At 36.6% G+C, this 17,845-nt stretch overlaps 1 protein-coding gene and 2 long non-coding RNA genes across 9 annotated transcripts in view; 1 reads left to right on the top strand and 2 right to left on the bottom strand.

Annotated features, from left to right (window-relative positions):
- Window positions 1–17,845, bottom strand: part of LOC147832527 (uncharacterized) — an 845,986-nt gene that overhangs the window by 266,363 nt on the left and 561,778 nt on the right. The gene's annotated exons all lie outside the window — the stretch shown is intronic.
- ints8 (integrator complex subunit 8) overlaps window positions 1–17,845 on the top strand; it is a 158,695-nt gene that overhangs the window by 65,444 nt on the left and 75,406 nt on the right. For 6 of the 7 annotated variants that reach the window (XR_015515916.1, XR_015515915.1, XM_087294416.1 and 3 more), the window contains exons 11-14: window positions 650–791; window positions 882–952; window positions 13,765–13,940; window positions 14,038–14,168. Coding sequence is in view for 5 of the 7 variants with exons in the window: in XM_087294416.1 (XP_087150542.1) it covers window positions 650–791; window positions 882–952; window positions 13,765–13,940; window positions 14,038–14,168 (520 nt within the window). In the remaining 2 variants the exon portion in view is untranslated. Of the gene's footprint in view, window positions 1–649; window positions 792–881; window positions 953–12,487; window positions 12,634–12,748; window positions 13,036–13,166; window positions 13,941–14,037; window positions 14,169–17,845 lie in introns of those variants that run through there. The other variant, XM_087294419.2, reaches the window with a different exon arrangement.
- The window catches only part of LOC147839580 (uncharacterized), a 175,132-nt gene that overhangs the window by 97,754 nt on the left and 59,533 nt on the right, over window positions 1–17,845 (bottom strand). The window lies entirely within an intron of this gene.

Below are 17,845 nucleotides of genomic sequence, written 5' to 3'. Positions count from 1 at the left end.
TTTAATCATTTGTCAGAGGTAATTAGCCTATCGGTATTATGTTGTATAGTCCATAAAAAGTGTGAAGCTGCCTGGTTGGTTCTTGTCGCATGACTTTGACATGATATTCTGAAATGTTGAAATGTTTTCAATTCACTGCACCTGGAAAACGTGAGGATGTCATATTGCGTATGCATCTCTTCCTATTTTCCAGTCTCCATTTAAAATAATTAACTGGCTTGTGCAAAAGACGTAAAATGTGAATGGCCCTTATGTTGACTCCCAATATCAAACCTTTGCATTGCACAGCATCATTTGTGGTTGAATTTAAATTTAATCAAGTACTTTACGTAGGCCAGTAAAAGATGTCCACAAGATAGGATGTAAAATGCCCAGCTCTGCTCTTGACCCTAAGTTTGGGGCTGGTCATTCAGTTTTTTGGCATAAGGAAAATAATAAAATCCTCGCAAATAATAATAGGTTTTCAGCATTACATGCTTGAACCCCTAATAAAGCTTCTTCTACTTTGCAATATACTTTTTGTTTTAACAATTTGTAAATCACTATTTACATCAATTTAATTCAAAAGCCAAAATCACATGTAATGCATTATGTACATAGAGCTTGTATGCAATCTAAAACATTCCCTTAATACTTGCTTTTGTTACAGGGACAGTGCTCTGGAGGAAGTGTGTAATAAACTGTGTGTGTGTAATGCAGTAAGAGATGCACTAGAAGGTGGCATCCTCAGTGTGTCTTTTCATCAGCTGCTTCTCAAACCCAGTAAAAATATCATTAGTTTTCTTCTTGAGGTATTGTATACATTGTATACTTATTAAACCAATGCATTTATCTAAGTAAATTTTCTTTTAATCTCAGCACTGTATCTTTTGTGTCTCCAGGTATGTACAAGGTCATTGGAAAAGGAAAACCTGCCTGAGTTGAGCAAGAGTAAAATGGCTCTTTTCATCAAGTGAGCATCCTTACACGTATTCAAGAACTATTTTTATGTAACCAGTAGGTTTTTTTGGTGCCTTTTTTTTCTTCCCTTCATTTTAGCGTAAATAAAAACAGCAGTCATGTTCAGATCAAAACTTAAACGATCTAAGAATTTGGCTCTATCACATACACTATGATCACAAATACTCTGTGAAATATAACAGGGTTTTCTTTTTTTTTGTCTTATGCCTTTAAGAAAAAAGTAAAACTTGAAGTTAACTTAGAGCAAAGACAATGTAAAACTGTTAATTGAAATTTTGTCAGAACAATATATATAACAACAAATTTTCACATAAAAATACAAACAATGCAAACATACAAACAATGCCATATTGTTTGGTTAAAAATGCCATAGAATGTATTGACAGCTTTCAAAAAAATTTATTTGACCATCTACATAGAACAGGCGTGTCATAGAACAGGCAATCAGTTTTGTGGCGGCCCGCGAGGCTTTTTATAAATATCAATACAATCTGGCCCGCTTTACAAAAATGAACGTAATTCAATAAATAACCACCGGGTGTCGCTATTACATGCATTCAATTAAACAGCAGTTCTTGTTATGATCTATCTATCTATCTATCTATCTATCTATCTATCTATCTATCTATCTATCTATCTATCTATCTATCTACACACAGTTGAAGTCTGAATTATTAGCCGCTCTTTGATTTATTTCTTCTTTTTTAAATATTTCCCAAATGATGTTTAACAGAGCAAGGACATGTTTACCGTATGTCTGATAATATTTTTTCTTTAGGAGAAAGACTTTTTGTTTTATTTCGGCTTGAATAAAAAGCGGTTTAAATTTTTTTATGAACCATTTTAAGGTCAAAATTATTAGCCCCTTAAGTCTTCAGAACAAACCATTGTTATAAAATAACTTGCCTAATTACCTTAACTTAACTAGTTAACTTGATTAACCTAGGTAAGCCTTTAAATGTTACTTTAAGCTGTATAGAAGTGTCTTAAAAATATCTTGTCAAATATTATTTACTGTCATCATGGCAAAGATAAAATAAATCAGTTATTAGAAATGAGTTAATAAAACTAATATGTTTAGAAATGTGTGGAAAAAAATCTTCTCTCCGTTAAACAGAAATTGGGGAAAAAATAAACGGGGGCTAACAATTTAGGGGGGCTAACAATTCTGACTTCAACTGTATTTATATATATATATATATATATATATATATATATATATATATATATATATATATATATATATATATATATATATATATATACGTGTCTGTGTGATGTATGTAAAATTTGGCCCGCGACAACGTTTGTTTTTTTGCATCTGGCCCTCTGCCCAAAAAGTTTGGACACCCCTGACATAGAAGATAAGTGCAAAACAAAATCTGTTTTACTAGCCAAATTGGAATCCTGAAATTTGGCCCTAGGATGAAAAGTTGTTTTAACCTGATTTGGAAGAGTCAGTAATATTAATGTGCTCTGCTCATGCTGCTATTTGGCTCATGGTTTTGATGCTTGCATGGTGTTTTGCATTCTAAGATACATGTAAAAATGGATCATGCTTCATTTTCCAAATCATATTTGAACAAACTCAGTAAATGAATTGCGAAATGACAGTAGTTTCAACTAAAGTAATGAGGAGAGGCTCACAGTAAGAGTGAGTGAGCTATCTGTAGTAGGGTTGGGTACTGAAACTCGGTGCCACTGTAGCACCAATACCTTTGGAACCGGTATGCACCGGATAAAATCAGCCTATGAATTTCGGTGCCTAATTCCGGTGCTCCAACAAGAAAATAAAGCAGGTCGCGCACCGGAAGCGCCGCTCGGCGACGCGCAACGCCATGTGTTTTAGAATCTGCAAGTCAGCGGCTGTCCGTGGCGTAATGACACAACTCATGACTGTTCATACTTCTGCCATGCCACAGAGCGCCATCTGAATAGTTTCATTTTAAAATAGCATGCGAATGTGCCCGTCTGGTGTGTAGGCTACTATCAACTGTGCGCTACGTATCGCGTTCATCTAATTTGCTTAACTAAGCATTCTACAGTATGGCTATATTTTACAAGCAAGGGTTCTGACACACCAACATGCAGCAGATGTTGGTGCAGAGAAACATTTATAGTCTGGTGACGCAATGACGTTGATGTATCTGTGATATAACTTGTAACTGGTAATCATGAATGTAACATCCATAAAGCAGCTCATGTAAACACTTGAATCATATTATTGTCTTTATTGTCAGAGTAAGGCAAATCATTAGATCACTGATGTCCATGTAAAAGTAGTCACAAACCTCAAACCCAGAAAAAAGGTGCTTCTTGATTTTGATGACAGCCTTTCCACAGGTTAGTAGTAAGCTAATGTAATGTTAATAGCATTATGCAAATCTTACATTTATAACAAACAAATGATCAAAATAAATATATTAATCCAATTCAAATATATAAAATATGAATTAATGTTTACTTTAAACTTATTATAAATATATATTTATATGGTTCAATTATAATGATAGTGATATCTATATAATGATATATATATATTTTTTATTTTTTTTATTGTATTTTTTTTTTTGATTAATTTTGTGGCTAAAAGGTATCGGTTCAGGCACCGTTTTGGCAGCGGTACCATTTTAAAAGTATCGATTTAGCACCGGTATCGAAAAAAAAATTGATATCCAACCCTAATCTGTAGGCAACAAAGACTTTTCTTCCATTACTGCTCCTGAGTTACATGTTGTGAATAAAATATAGACTAAATTATAATTATATGCAACAGAAGGGACTGACAGAGATGTACTTTGATTTGTATTTTGTGCATTTAATGTATCTGAAAATACAGGCAGGAATTAGTATCAACCTCCATATAAAATAAAAATTAAAACCACAGTAATTGTTGAGTGATATGATACAATGCATATATGTGCATATACATATGCCGCCAGGGGGCACAAAGGGACAGGATTTGAACGGCCTATACATTAGCTGTAAATACTCTGCAACTTGTAAATAAAGGTAAACAATGAAACAAAGCATTATAATTCCTTCATTCCAGATAATCTTAAAAAAAGACAACTAGGCTACATTATTAAAAGATATTCATTATGACATCGATAGGATCAAACTTGTAATTTCTTTTTATTAAGATATTTTCCTTGAAATCTAAATGAATATTTTCCTGGCAATGTTGCTATTAAACACTTCACCTGAGCATGCTGCCAGCAGCTGTGAAGCAGTGAAGTATTGATTAAATCCTTATTTTCCAAGGAGCGGAACAGTTGGACAGGCACAAACAAAATAATAACTATTATATTTTTCTTGGAAAAAATATATTTTTGAAACAATTTTCGTTTGCTATTATTTGTATAATCTAATGTATTTTTTTTTTGGTCAGTTAACCACTAAATTAAAAAAGAATAACAAATAACCTTTGAGGGGAAGTGCTTCAAAACAATTCTGCTATATGCTTCAGCACCAAAATACGAGTTGCCATGAGATTGTGTTGGTTTGTTAAATAAAATAATAATCTAGCCTAAATCAAATTAAAGTGAAATATTCACAGTTTTAAAGAAGCCTATATTAACTGTTTATTAGAAATTTGAATAAGAAGCCAGGCTTTTATAATGTATTAGAACAAACTCTGTTGGAAGGATGAGAGCAGTGGCACATGCAGCTATACGGCTGTACGCATTGTGCGTACTCACCATGAGAGCCCAGGGCTTAAAGTATTACGGCACCATGCCGGATCTCTCTTATGTATAGGCTAATGAATGTCTGTGCGTACTACAAGAGAGTATCCAAGAGAGTGATAGTAAAGAATGAGGAGGCTCATTCTCGCACTGTAGATGCTCTGTTTAACTCTTTGCTCTCTAGTGAAGCATTCAGTTTTTCCACTTACAAAGTCCGTCATTTAAATAGCAAATGCGCAACACAACATATTCTTAAAGGGAATGGGAGATGACACTTTAGTTGGTTTATTCTCAAAACACCTACAACTCATTAAGAGAATAAGTTCAACCCTGTTAGACCATGCGCCATGGCACAAGACGGCCCTTAAAGGGGTGGTCCACAATGTAATTTTAAGGATTGGTTGTGTTTATAAGATGAAAAGCAATGTGTGCTCATGTTTCACTTAAAGAAAATTGTGTTAGTTTTTCATATATCTCACTTTGATTATACACAGCTACTCAGCTAACATAAAAACGACTGTCATATTTCCTAGTTCCTCTGAAAGGCCTGCCCTTAAGTGACTCCGATTGGTCAAAGTCATAATTTGCTGCTATTCGCGGATCGGCTCCACGTCCCACCCTTAAAAGCACGCGCTTTTCTGGTGTGTAAACATGCAGTCAACGTCCTGCCTGCTCTAAAATAAAATCTGACAAGTGTGTGTAACGAGTGAAAATGGGGTGTGGCTCCTTTAAGAGTTTGCAATTGTGTGTGCGGTGTTAATGTTTGTCTGCCTCTGTGTGTGTGAATGTGTGAACTTTCTGTAACAAGCGCATGTGTGCGGGACTTTCTTTTTCTCTGATGCTCGGGTTAAGTTATTTTCTGTAATATATCGCGATCGAAGATTAAAGCACAAGATGTGGGATGCTACCTGTTGAGCCTTGATTTATTATTCTGCTGCGACCATGAGTCAGGTAAGCTAACCTGTTTTTTTTTTTTAAACTCTATGCGTTACACAATTGCTTTCACGTGTATCCGGAATAAGCAGGTGTAAGTAAAATGAATCATCTACATATCTTTTGCAACTTCATTATCTGAGATGTGAAAGGCATGGAAAAGCTGCCTGAAGACAATCAGTGCAGTCCCGTGCGCATACACATAAGAGACACGAACGTGCTGGTGGAGTGTGTGTATGTTTACAGCAGTTTGACTGATTAATATGAATTTGTAGCTAAATCGTTTGCCGCAAAGCAGCATTTCACATTGTTTACATCGTTGCTACAGCATATCGTTAACGCTAGACACTGTACATGTCAGGATCAATTTTAACAAATAAAAACACTTACTGATTGTAGAGCACAGCTTCCGCTGAGGAGATTTTAGCCAAATCCAGCACTGAACTGGGAGAGATTCTAGAGCTGTTTTGTCAAATCATGTTTGCTGTGTATTTTATAATTCTCTGGAACATAATTATTATTGAACAGTAAGCAATTCTGTCTTTGTGTCGTGTCCTTTGGAAGCCCAAATACAGAAACAGACAAAGCTCTGTGGAAACAGCCGTGTTTAGACTGATTTTTAGCTTCATCTCTGTTACAGTGCCTCTGGCCATGGCCCTTACCTGCATGTGCAGTTTGGATGTGAAGTAACAAACTTTTGTGATCTCACAGGGGGTGGAAGTATTTTTTGTTGTCCCCAAAGTTTGTTCATTGTAGGCTTTGCTAAACTAACTCTGTAAAAACCAAGGTCTCCCTTTGCATTGAACTTCAAAAAAAAATCAATCAGAGTCTTTTCTCCCATTTCCTTTAAGAGTCAATTGCATCGCGCCATAGCGCATTTGCTATTTACATGGCGGACTTTGTAAGTGGAAAAACTGAATGCTTTACTAGAGAAAAAACAGTTAAACAGAGCATCTACAGCGCGAGAATGACAGATGAGCCTACTCATTATTTGCTTTCACTTTCACTCTCATGGATAGGGAAACTTCTTAAATGCACAGACATCCATTAGCCTATAAATAATTAATTTCGTTTAAGTGCAAAGATTTGTTTCAAAACTATTTTTTAATTCAGTTCTTATCTTCAGCACATGATTAAATGAACAATAATAAAGAAGTGTGTTCAATATATATCTTATATCTAAGCACACATGCTGTGCCCCATATGGTCTAAAACCTGACAGGTGGGCAAATCTAAGCTTGTTTTTAATAAAACAAATATAAATATGCATATAATAAATAATACAGCTAATAATAAAAACATTATACAAAAGCAAGTTTCCATGAATAAACTGAAAAAGCCCCCCCATATGAAGGCATATGGTTTTTATATTTATAGGCTAAAAAATAATGTTTTGTAATAATTTTATATATATATATATATATATATATATATATATATATATATATATATATATATATATATATATATATATATATCCTTATTTTATCCTATATATCCTTAATATTTTAATCCTTTTTCATATGTAATTATATTTGCATATTGCTGTACATCCTGCCTGTATTAAGCAATGTGTAAGCGAGGTGCACAACTAACGCGTTCTGGTCTGTGAACAGTCTGTATTATAGTTTCTCAAAATAGCAAACAACATCGATTTGAGGTAGCCTGTTATTTTAATTTGATGGAAGAAAAAAAAACATAATTGGACGAAAAGCAGACCCTCAACCTTCTGGTCCAAATTTCTTTAAAAGAAAGAGTTTGCAGGACTTTGCTTATAACCCAGAAAAAAAGTCATAATGGCCTTGACTTCTAATCTTTAGCACTTGTTATTGTTTAGAACAGGGGTTTTCAAACTGTGGGTCGCGACCCACTAGTGGGTCGCACCGTGAACAAAGGTGGGTCTCGCAATGTCACATAACTGCAGCTATATTTACGTCGCGTTCAATCAAACCAGTATGATAATGAGCGAACGACTCTTCAGACAATTCGGTTTTTCAAATGAATCGTTTAGGTTAAAATACATGAAATGAAATGGTCTGAATCAGCATTCATTGATATTCCTGACACATACAGTGATGGATGGAAATAACTCAAAAACGGAAAAGTGCTTTGTTTTTTTTTGCTCCGTCCTGCGTGTTTTATTTTAAACACAACTAATTTACTCTTAAATGAGCAAAAACAGTTACTAAAGTAGTCGAATGCTTCATTATAGATCTGTGCATTCTTACAAGAACAAAACACAATGAGAGATTAATTTGCTGTTCTTCACTAAGTAACTATAGTAAATTTAATCAATATGTAAATACAATTAAAAGTGAAATAGATTTTATTTACTTTCTGTATGGACCATTGATTTTTATAGGCTAAACCTTTTATTTTATTGTCAGTATTTTCTAATGTTTCTATGTATTCTATCATTTGAAGCTATTTGTTGTCCCATATTTTTTACATTGCTAATCAATAAATAGCTATAGTGCTATCTGTTAGTTTTAACGTCAGCTAATGTTATGGGAGGGCATAGATGTTATGGAAAATAGTAATAGTAATGTAACTGCCCCATCATTCATTCCTCAAGCAAATGTGTAAATATTAGATCTATTCAGCAATAACCCTAATTGATTTGGAATATTTATCTGACATTTTCCCAGCTTGTAATAGTTGATCAAAAAGCTATTTAGTTACTTATGACTATACACTAGCAGTGGAATTTACTGCGATGTGACAGGGCGCCACCTGAAATCTTGCCTAGGGTGCCAACCTGGTTAGGGCTGGGCCTGTGACCGAGTCAGATTTATTTGTTTTGAACTGTCACGTGTCTACGTCAGTAGCGTGCAGCACTCAGGAACGCAGCCGCAAAGTGTTGGATAAAATGGAAAAGTTTTTAAAACGAAAGGCATCGCAGACTTTTGATACGTCTTTATATCAAACTAAATCTAAAAAGGAGCCACACAGTAATATGATCAGTACTACCTTAATCTTAGTTTTACTGCCGGCAGAGGTCCAGAGGGTGTGGATGTCCTGCAATGTCTTTTATGCTTAGAAAAGCTTGCAAGTGGTAGCATGAAACCCTTAAGACTTAAACGACACCTGACAACAAACAATTCTGAATATGTCAACAAAGGTTGATCATATTTTCTTCTAAAAAAAAGAAGAGTATCTTTGTCAACAAAAAAATTATCCCAGTTACCGTCAGCATCCCACAAAAGGCTCTTTGAGCCTCGTTTTGTGCATATAAAATCGCAAAATCCAAAAAGCCACATACCATATATTTTTGACTGCTTTGAATGGATACATTTTTTACCCATTTTTCCATTAAAATATTATCCATTCAAATTTCCATTTTAAATATTAAGTTTCCATTAAAATATTATGGTGGGTCTTGAGATTATACAGTTTACCAGTTGTTTAAGCTATTTTTATAATTGTCGTCAATATTTGAAGTAAGTCCTTCTGTGCATTTTTTTGTCTCTTTTAATCACTAGACAAAAGTTAGGCTACCTCACATATGGGCCTCAAGTCATCTCTGACAGCCCCCTGCTTAGCAGTCTTTATCATAACCTTCCAGATTTTTCCATCAGACGAGGCTACAGTTGGCCACTCACTGCACTTTGCTTACCCATTTTTTATCAGAATTGCATCTCCTTATTAAATATTATCTCTCTCTTCAGTCCATTTCCTTCTGGATTGCAAGAGGGACAAGTACTCCTGCTTCCATCACTTCCAGAATGAATCTGCTAACATCTGAACTTGACGCCACTGACTTTTGTGCAAGTATCCTAACTCAAAGTTTCCTGGTGGAGTTGGGGCAACGCTTGCTTTCTGGGTTAAGTGTATTGTCGGTGAGAATACCTGAGGCATACTTGCATCTGTTGATATTGGGGTTAAAGGTCGGGAATTCATAATGGCCACGACTTCTGCCATTAAGGTTGTTAAGACCTCATGTGTAAGTCTTCCAGAATATGTCTGGGTATCCCGATCATTCTTTCCCACACACACCCCATATGAGAGGAGTGTGGAGCATTGAATGTCCAAGAGCAGCTTTGATTCCAAGTGAACTGCTCTACTACTCGAGCAACTGAATATGATAGCCCATCACTTGTTCTCAGTGCTGTGGCCTCTTGTTTTGCATGCCACCACAGTGAAAGGTCCAAAAACATCAAGACCTGTGTAAGTGAATGGTCCAAAAACATCAAGACCTGTGTGAGTGAAAGGTGGCTACAGAAAGCCGGTCTAGGGGCAAAGCCGACATCTGGCTCTCCATTTAACTCTCAGCTTGTTGCATATGACACATTTGTGGATGATATTTGAATTGCGTCTTTTGGAGTCGACAATCCACAATTCTGCACTATGTATAGCGCCCTCCATAAAATGGTGACCTTGGTGAGCTGTTTGATCATGATAATGCTGAAATAAAAGATCAGTCAAATGATGTCTGGGATGAAGTATCAAGAGATGCTTCTCTGGATCTGAGATGTCAACATTGAATGTGACCCCGAATCTTAACAGACCTTCTTTGTCCACAATGGGGTCAAGTCTTAGAAGTGTGTTACATTTTTAGACTTTACCATACTTGGTTAGACTCTCAAACTCTTCTAAGAACACTTCTCGCTGTACAGTTTTAATCATAGTCGACTTCGCTTGTAAGGTCTCAACATCTGAGGTCTCAACACCTGAGGTCTCAACACCTGAGGTCTGAGGCATTGGTACACCAATGCCACTTTCGACAAAGACTGTTAGGTGAAGATTGTGAGAAGGGTTTTGTGATGTTATTAGGAGTTGTGACAGCTCTCACCAAAGACCTCCATCTCGAGAAACTTTGAAATCTGCTTGAGTCTAGGGACTGCTCAGTAATGCCCGTTTTCGGGACTTTGACTTGAGAGCGAATTTCAACATCCTTTTCTACTTGGACAAACCCCACATGAGGCTGTCCATTTAAGTCCATTACTCTGAGATATGCTACCACGGCAATAGCTAAAGTTGAAGCATCTGCGAAATGCACAGCTTAAAAAGTGGAACTCTGCACACTGAGGTTGAAAATTAAGCTCGGGGTATTTGCAATCGGTCAAGCTCTGCTAAAGATGAAATCCAGGCCTTCCATGGAACTTCCTTTCCTGATGGAAGAATGGTGACTCAATCCTGCGGGATTGTAATAAAGTTCCCTTACTAAAACTTTGTCTTGCATAGTGATTGGACAGCCAAACCCGTGAGGATCATATAAACTATTGAAGGTGGAAAGGATGTCTCTTCGGTTGAAGGGTTTGCATTCTTGAGAAGCTTTAAACATAAAGCAATCTGTCTTGAGGATCCAACTTGTACCAAGGCTGCTTTGGAGAGATTGTATCTTCACCGAAATCTAGGTCTTTGAGATGTTCGGCTCTTTCACTTGAAGGAAATGCTTCCATCACTAAAGCACTGTTGGAGGTGCTTTAAGAGATCAGTGGCTTCTCTTTCAGTTGGAACAGACGTGATACCATTGTCTACATAGAAGTTGCGCAACACAACATTCTTAGCATCTGTTCTGCACTTCCACTGCTTGTCTCGGGGCAAATATTGCAACTGCTGGAGACGAATTATTGCCAAAGATGTGTACAGTCATTCTGTAATCAATTATCTCTTTTTCTGGACAGTCTTCTTTGTGCCAAAAAAGCGAAGATAGTTTCGATAAAGCTCTTATACTTTAAAGCAATAGAACATTTGTTCTATTACTGCAATCACTGCTATTTTCCCCCTACAAAAGCACAACATCATACCCAAAAAGTGTTGTTGAGGTCTGGACCACTCAGAAAAACATCATTTAGGCAAACTCCCCTGAACTGGGCACTTTAATCAAAAACCACCCTTATTTTTTTGCTTTGCAGGGGTGGTAAACACCAAAAAGCTGCAAATACAATTCCTCCTCCGAATGTACGAGTGGAGCCATTTCTTTTTCTTTATGCTCGATCACCTTCTGCATGAAGTCTAAGAAATGCGTTTTCATTTTTGGTTTCTTTAGAAGAGTGCATTGTACAAAGCTTAGCCTCTGCATTGCTTGCTCTCTACTATTTGGGAGCTGAATCCTTGGGGAGCGGAATGGAAGTGACGTTACCCAGTGTGTATCCTCGTCAAGGTACACCTCTTTATCAATCATGTCTAGAAAGACTGTTGTCCTCCACAGATAGAGGGCGTCGTCTGGAGATCTGAAGAACACCTCATATTGACTCATTGAATAGTTCTCATTAAATTTGAGAGAACATGGGGGGTTGAGAATGTATGACAAAAGAGGTGATTCAGCTTTTTATATGACGTTAATGTGCACGAAGTAAAGGATGAAGTTCATCTATTGAGAAGTACGTTAGTCTTGTAAGCGTTCACACTAGATTGACGATTAATGCCATCAAGGCAAACTTCTCCCACTATCACCCAGCCCAGGTCTAAGCGCTGTGTATATGGTGTGTTGTGGGGTCCATTTCGTTGTTCACACACTTTGTGCACACTAAGAACATCTCGTCCTAAGAGGAGAAGGATAGGAGCGTTAGGATTGAAAGGTGAGATTTTATCTGACATCACAGTGAAGTAAAAAAAATGCACAGCTACTTCAGGCGTAAGGATTTTAGATCTATCTTCTGGTAAGCCGTCGCATTCCATCAAGGGTAGAAGAGAAACTACCGTTTTTCCATCAAGTGATTCAGCAGAGAATCCATTTGCTTTTCTCCCCACCATAGACACTATGCCTGAACATGTCTTCAGTGTGTAAGGGGAAAATGTAATAGATCTTCACCAAAGATCTATTACTCAGCTCATCTAGTACAGCATACATGCCTTTGGCCTTTTTACACTGATTAGAGGGATGAGCTTTCATGAGAACATGATTTGGGCTTATTAACATCTCAGCAAATCTCTACGCACTTGTTGGTGACTTAAGCTGTGTCATCACCAGTTTTTTTTTTTTTTTCTTTTATCTGTTCTGTCTTTGACTCAGGCGCCTTAATAGACCATTGTGCAGGTCCAGGATGCAGTCTCTCACAACATGCTTGGTGAAACTGCAACATTTAAAACAAATGGACTTTTTCTTCAGGTGTGCTTTTCATTCATCCAAATGTTTGCTTTTGTGTGTGTTCGACACATATGAAGTGGATAAGGCTTATTGTGCACAGTGCAAACCTTGTTTGGTAATGCATTTTTTTTTCCAGGGTTCCTAGCCATTATTTCAGTTTTTTGACAAAGACAGAAGCTCTGTTACTCATCCTGGAAGCCCTGTCAGATTTTGAGCTTCTCAAAATAGACAGTTGAAGCAAATGCAAAACTAGCATCATTTCTGGTTTTTGCTTGTCGACAAACAATCTCAACAACGAACTTAAAAGAAGGAAAATATACTTTATGGTTTTCTTTATACCTGGAAACATGTATAATCCATTTGTCTTGAAGACCGAACCGTTTTTTTTTCAACAATGGGGTTTACTCCTCATGCTATTTTGAGGTAAGCTAGTCCAGGCAAATCTCCTCCATACTAGTTAGATTGAGTTCACTGGTTAAAGCTTGAAAAGATGTTTTTCACACCCTGTAATTTTCAGGTCAGTCACAAACCAAACAAACAATTTCTTATTTCAGCAGATATGTAGTGAAGTCATTGACGTGTGGCGCTGACAGAGAGCCCCCAGCAGGTTCTTGTGAGAGGGGATCTGATTCACACTGTGTTATTACTGGATAGATTTGATGCCTCACCTCATCATCTCCACCATATGGATCAATCTTTACTTTCGAAAGAGAGCACTGGTGGCTGTGTTTAACTGTGTGTGCTTGCTTCATAGAAACTATCTCCGATTAAGACTACTCTTGTACTCTAGCCTTCACCATAACATTGTGTCACATACTGAGAATTCTCACTTAGGCATTAACCTAATTTGTCTACTGTCACTAGAGCTTATGCTACGAAAGCTTCTTGGGACAGTTTTATGATGGATTCATGTTTTAGGAACAAATGTGAATGCAAAAACACCCATGAATGTGCATTGTTACAGAACAAAGCAAAAAAAAAAAGATGCCTGTAGGTCCTGTTCACCATTTTTAATTTATCTTTTTGACTTCATAACTGTATTCCATATAAAATCTTCCCTTTGTTGATTGTAGAAAAATTTGATACCTTTTACTTTAGTGTTTTTGACTGTTTTTCAGACATTTTAGATTTTTGTCTTGTTTTTATTTGTAGGACTGTTTGTGATCAGTTGGGGGATGTTTCTCTGGCCTTCATGGTGTCATCTCATAAACTATTCAAGGAACTTCTTCAAGAAGAAGAGAAGAAAATCCTGATGGAGCAAATGAGAAAAAGCTCAGATGTCATAAACCTCAGTTCCAAACCACTGCCATCATTTTATGATATACCTGGTATATCCCGAAGTAGCCTGATGGGTTAATAAAAAAATATCTAAATTGTATAATCTGTACTGGTTGTGATGTGCTCTTTTTGTTTTGTTTTTAACAGCATCTGCCAGTGTGAACATCAGTCAGCTTGAACAGCAACTCATTCTGTCATTAGATGCTAGGCATATTCGACAAATACTTATTGAGCTGCACGGGATGGCAGAACGACCATTCTGGATGGTTAACACTAAGGTAAAGTAACGGTGCAGTAAAAGCTTTAATGCTTTTTGTTTCTCATTTTAAAATGTGTAATTGTGTTGATAAAATCTAGTCTTGTGTCCTTTATTTGTGTAAATTGCATAACAGACTCAAGAGTATTTCATATACTTTGTTTTGCAGCTAATTAAGTACATTGTGTCAGTCTTTGACTGATTTTGCAGTATCAGTTGTAGGGCTGCTCGATACATCGTTTCAGCATCGAAATCGCAATGTACGCATTCGCGATAGTTACATCGCAGGAGTTGCGTTGTAAAGCAAAAATAAATTATATATAAATATATTATGGGTGGAGCCGAACCCGAATACAGTATTCGGATAAGCACGAATAGCGTGTTTTTACCAATACTTATTTTGAAAAATAGAGTGAAAAACACTTTACTGCATTACTATTTTTGTTAAATAAATTTTTGTATCTGAACAGGGTTCCAGAGGCAGTTTATAAACTTGTAGCGTACTTAAAGCGGAGTTTGATTGGTATATTATTCCTTTACGCTGCATTATTGAAGTCTGCAATCTGTTGCTCTGTTTATGTAAGTTAGCTCTGTTGGCGCGGTAATTAAGACAATAGACTGTTGACAGTAACATTAACGTTCTGTTCTAAAGGCTAAAACGATGTTTGTGTAGTTGTGTCGAATTGTATGCGCTTATAGGAGTTTTATGGTATATGGTAAAAATATTGCAATGTCAATTTTTTCCAATATCGTGCAGCCCTAATCAGTTGTGACCAATTTCTACATTTTTTCGAAAATAAGGATTTATACACCATTGAAGTGCTGTCTAACAACCCTATCTGCCTTCTAAATGATTTTGAGCTGTTGAGCTTTACATTTAAAATGTAAAAACATTTGCGTTCCAGTTGCCAGAAATGATTTTCTAAATAAGGTTTCTAAAAAAAATCCAAAATGTAGTTAAAAAGAAAAACACAAATAATGTAAGAAAAGTTGTCACAGAAAAAGAGTGTGAATGACAAAAATGGCAGCTAGAACCTCATAATTTCCCTATTGATGTTTAGTTATTAATATTTTAAATTTTTTGTTGCTCACTTTAGTTTGCAATTGTGTGCGTGCGTGCGTGTGGATGCAGCAATACCATTTTTTTTTTTTTTTTTTTTTTTTAACCGAGGACCAATTTTTTTTTCCCTTTACGTTCTACTTTAAAATTTAATCTGTGACTCAACCAACTGCAAACCAACAAATACCAGTAGGGGTGGAATGGTAGAAAAAAATTATCAGATTGATTCATATCACAGTTTTGTGGTCACGGTTTTCAGTTTAATTCAGTTTTCATTATAAAAATCCCCTGTTGTAACAATTCGAAACCCCGTACATCAGCATAAAATGCATATCTTTATAAGCTATCATTTACAGTAATAAAATTTGTCTCAAGGCCATGTGATCAAAAATTAAAAATTAAAGAAAGAGGCAGCTTGATCTTGTTAATTGACTAATTATTATAATTAAAGGCATACATATGGTTAACTTCAGATGAAATGTATTTTTGCCTGCTGTCTTCCACCAATGTGTACTTTCACTTTAGACACTTCTGACACTTAAGCCGACTGTTATATTCGGATTCTAACTTTGTTAAATGCATTCAACCTGTATTGCAGTGCAAGAATGTGTATATTAAAAATACTGCATTGATGGATGTTAAACTTAATTTCAGCATTCATTTTGAAAAGACAACATCAGGAAAGACCATCTTTCTGTAACTGCTTGACTCGTCTAAGTCCACGTTTTTTCCGGCAAATGATAACTTGGATTAAATTTTGCATCTTATGAACCCACCAATCTATACTGCAAACTAAATGCAAACAATAAAAGGACTTCCTTCGCTACAGATTATGGTGGAGAATGGTGGCATCGTTTTAAAAAAAAATTTCTGTGAAGTAAACTTTTCATTTTATTGAGTTTTTGCACGCATGAGTGACCAAACGCACAAGCAGCTGGGTCTCTCTTCACAGCTGGGAGTACACATATCTTCCAGCCTTTATTCACAACCATTCTGTAACCTACTGTAAGTGTTAGTCTAACTAACTGGTTTTTGTAATATTTAAAACTGTTTTCCAAAGACAGCATGTCCCGCAACTTTTAAATATTATTGCACCTGTCGGAACAGTGATTTCCGTTCTAGATAGTTTCGAAGACCTCCAAATTTATCTGTTAAAGTCCTTTTTATTAATTTAGCTAGAGTGAAACTAGGCTCGCCCATTTCTCATATTTCTAGACTATATTCTCCCATGATTTTAAACAGTTAGATTAGCTACCTAACGTTTAAACCATTTTGTTTGCTGCCGAGCTAAATTAACTTCAGAACTGCTGGCTAGTTACTGAATTAATGTAGTTTGGAGTTGCAAGCTTGTCTGTGAACCGCTTTCTGACGAAAAGAATCAATTATAAATGTGTTTTAAATGCTCCTTATTTGATAGGGATGAGCGTTCCCATTTTCAGTTTAAATACCGCAAGTCTATTCTTTTTCACTGTAGTTTCGGGAGACCTCTATTTTTTTTGTTTCTTTGTCACATCTGTCACATCGCTAAATGTAATCATTCTGTCAGATATCATGCATTACTGTAATGTGATAGAGTTTTGAATGAATTTCTGAATGAAATCACTAGTTCAGCATCAGACACAGGAGAGCAAATCCATCCAAAGCTCCACAAGTCCCAAACCATGCAAGCCAGTGGAAACAGCGGCGAGGAACAAACTTTGCCATTTGGTGAAAGTGAAGGAAAGTGAAGAAAAAAAAAACATCAAGAGAAACCAGGCTCAGTTGGGCACAACCTTTTCTCCTATATCTTGTGCAGAGCTGCAGTATAGGCAGCGGAGGCTGGAGAACACTGGACTGCAGGTGGGAGAGGTCACCGGCTTGTGTACAGGCTGGCCCTTCAGGATTAATGTGAAAACTCGTCTGTCACTGCGGTCTTACAGGATTCGGTGTCATGCTCTACACTCCTCCATGACCACCACAGCAGCTGCTCAGAATACGGCTTGATCCAGGATTATGGAAACACTGGGAATAATATAAAAAGATTAACATAAGCAGCTGGAGGACACCTGATACCTTGGCCTTTGTAACTTACGGCAAGGCATCAGCAATACTGTGCTCCAAGGGATGCTTACCATCAATCTTGGTCTATTACCCTGTCAGGATTCCAAACTTGTGCCCACATTCACAATCTCACTTTATGGGCCTAGAGTGGCATAGGAATCTTCAGGCAAAACCCAATTTTTAATCGAGCCAGGTGGTCGGTAACTTCATTGAGTGTTACGTATTGTGCTAAAGGCCCATACGGTTTGAGAGTTTGTGCCTGGTTGCAGTGTGGGCAAGTAATCTGGTTGTGCCTGTAATGGGCACTCAGGAAAGTCTAGATAGTCCATTTTGATTTTCAACTGGATGCCCTTAACTCAACACCAACCTCAAGTAACATGTTAACCCTAGTCTGAACCCAACCCACTGAGGACTAAAGAACCTTTATCCTAGAACCATAGCTTTATTTATTCTCTTACTCTTCCCCTTTTTAATGCATTTCTTTTTACACTTGTTCATTTGGGTGTTATTTTTTTTACTTAATGTTTATTTTTATTTATTTTATTTTTAACTTTGATCTACTCAGAGACCACTCTACTGAGAACCACCAAGGTAATCTA

This window comes from Danio rerio, chromosome 19, assembly GCF_052040795.2.
Source record: "Danio rerio strain M-AB ecotype USA chromosome 19, GRCz13ab, whole genome shotgun sequence".
NCBI classification, from domain to species: domain Eukaryota; kingdom Metazoa; phylum Chordata; class Actinopteri; order Cypriniformes; family Danionidae; genus Danio; species Danio rerio.
This window is presented reverse-complemented; position numbering and strand designations above follow the sequence as displayed.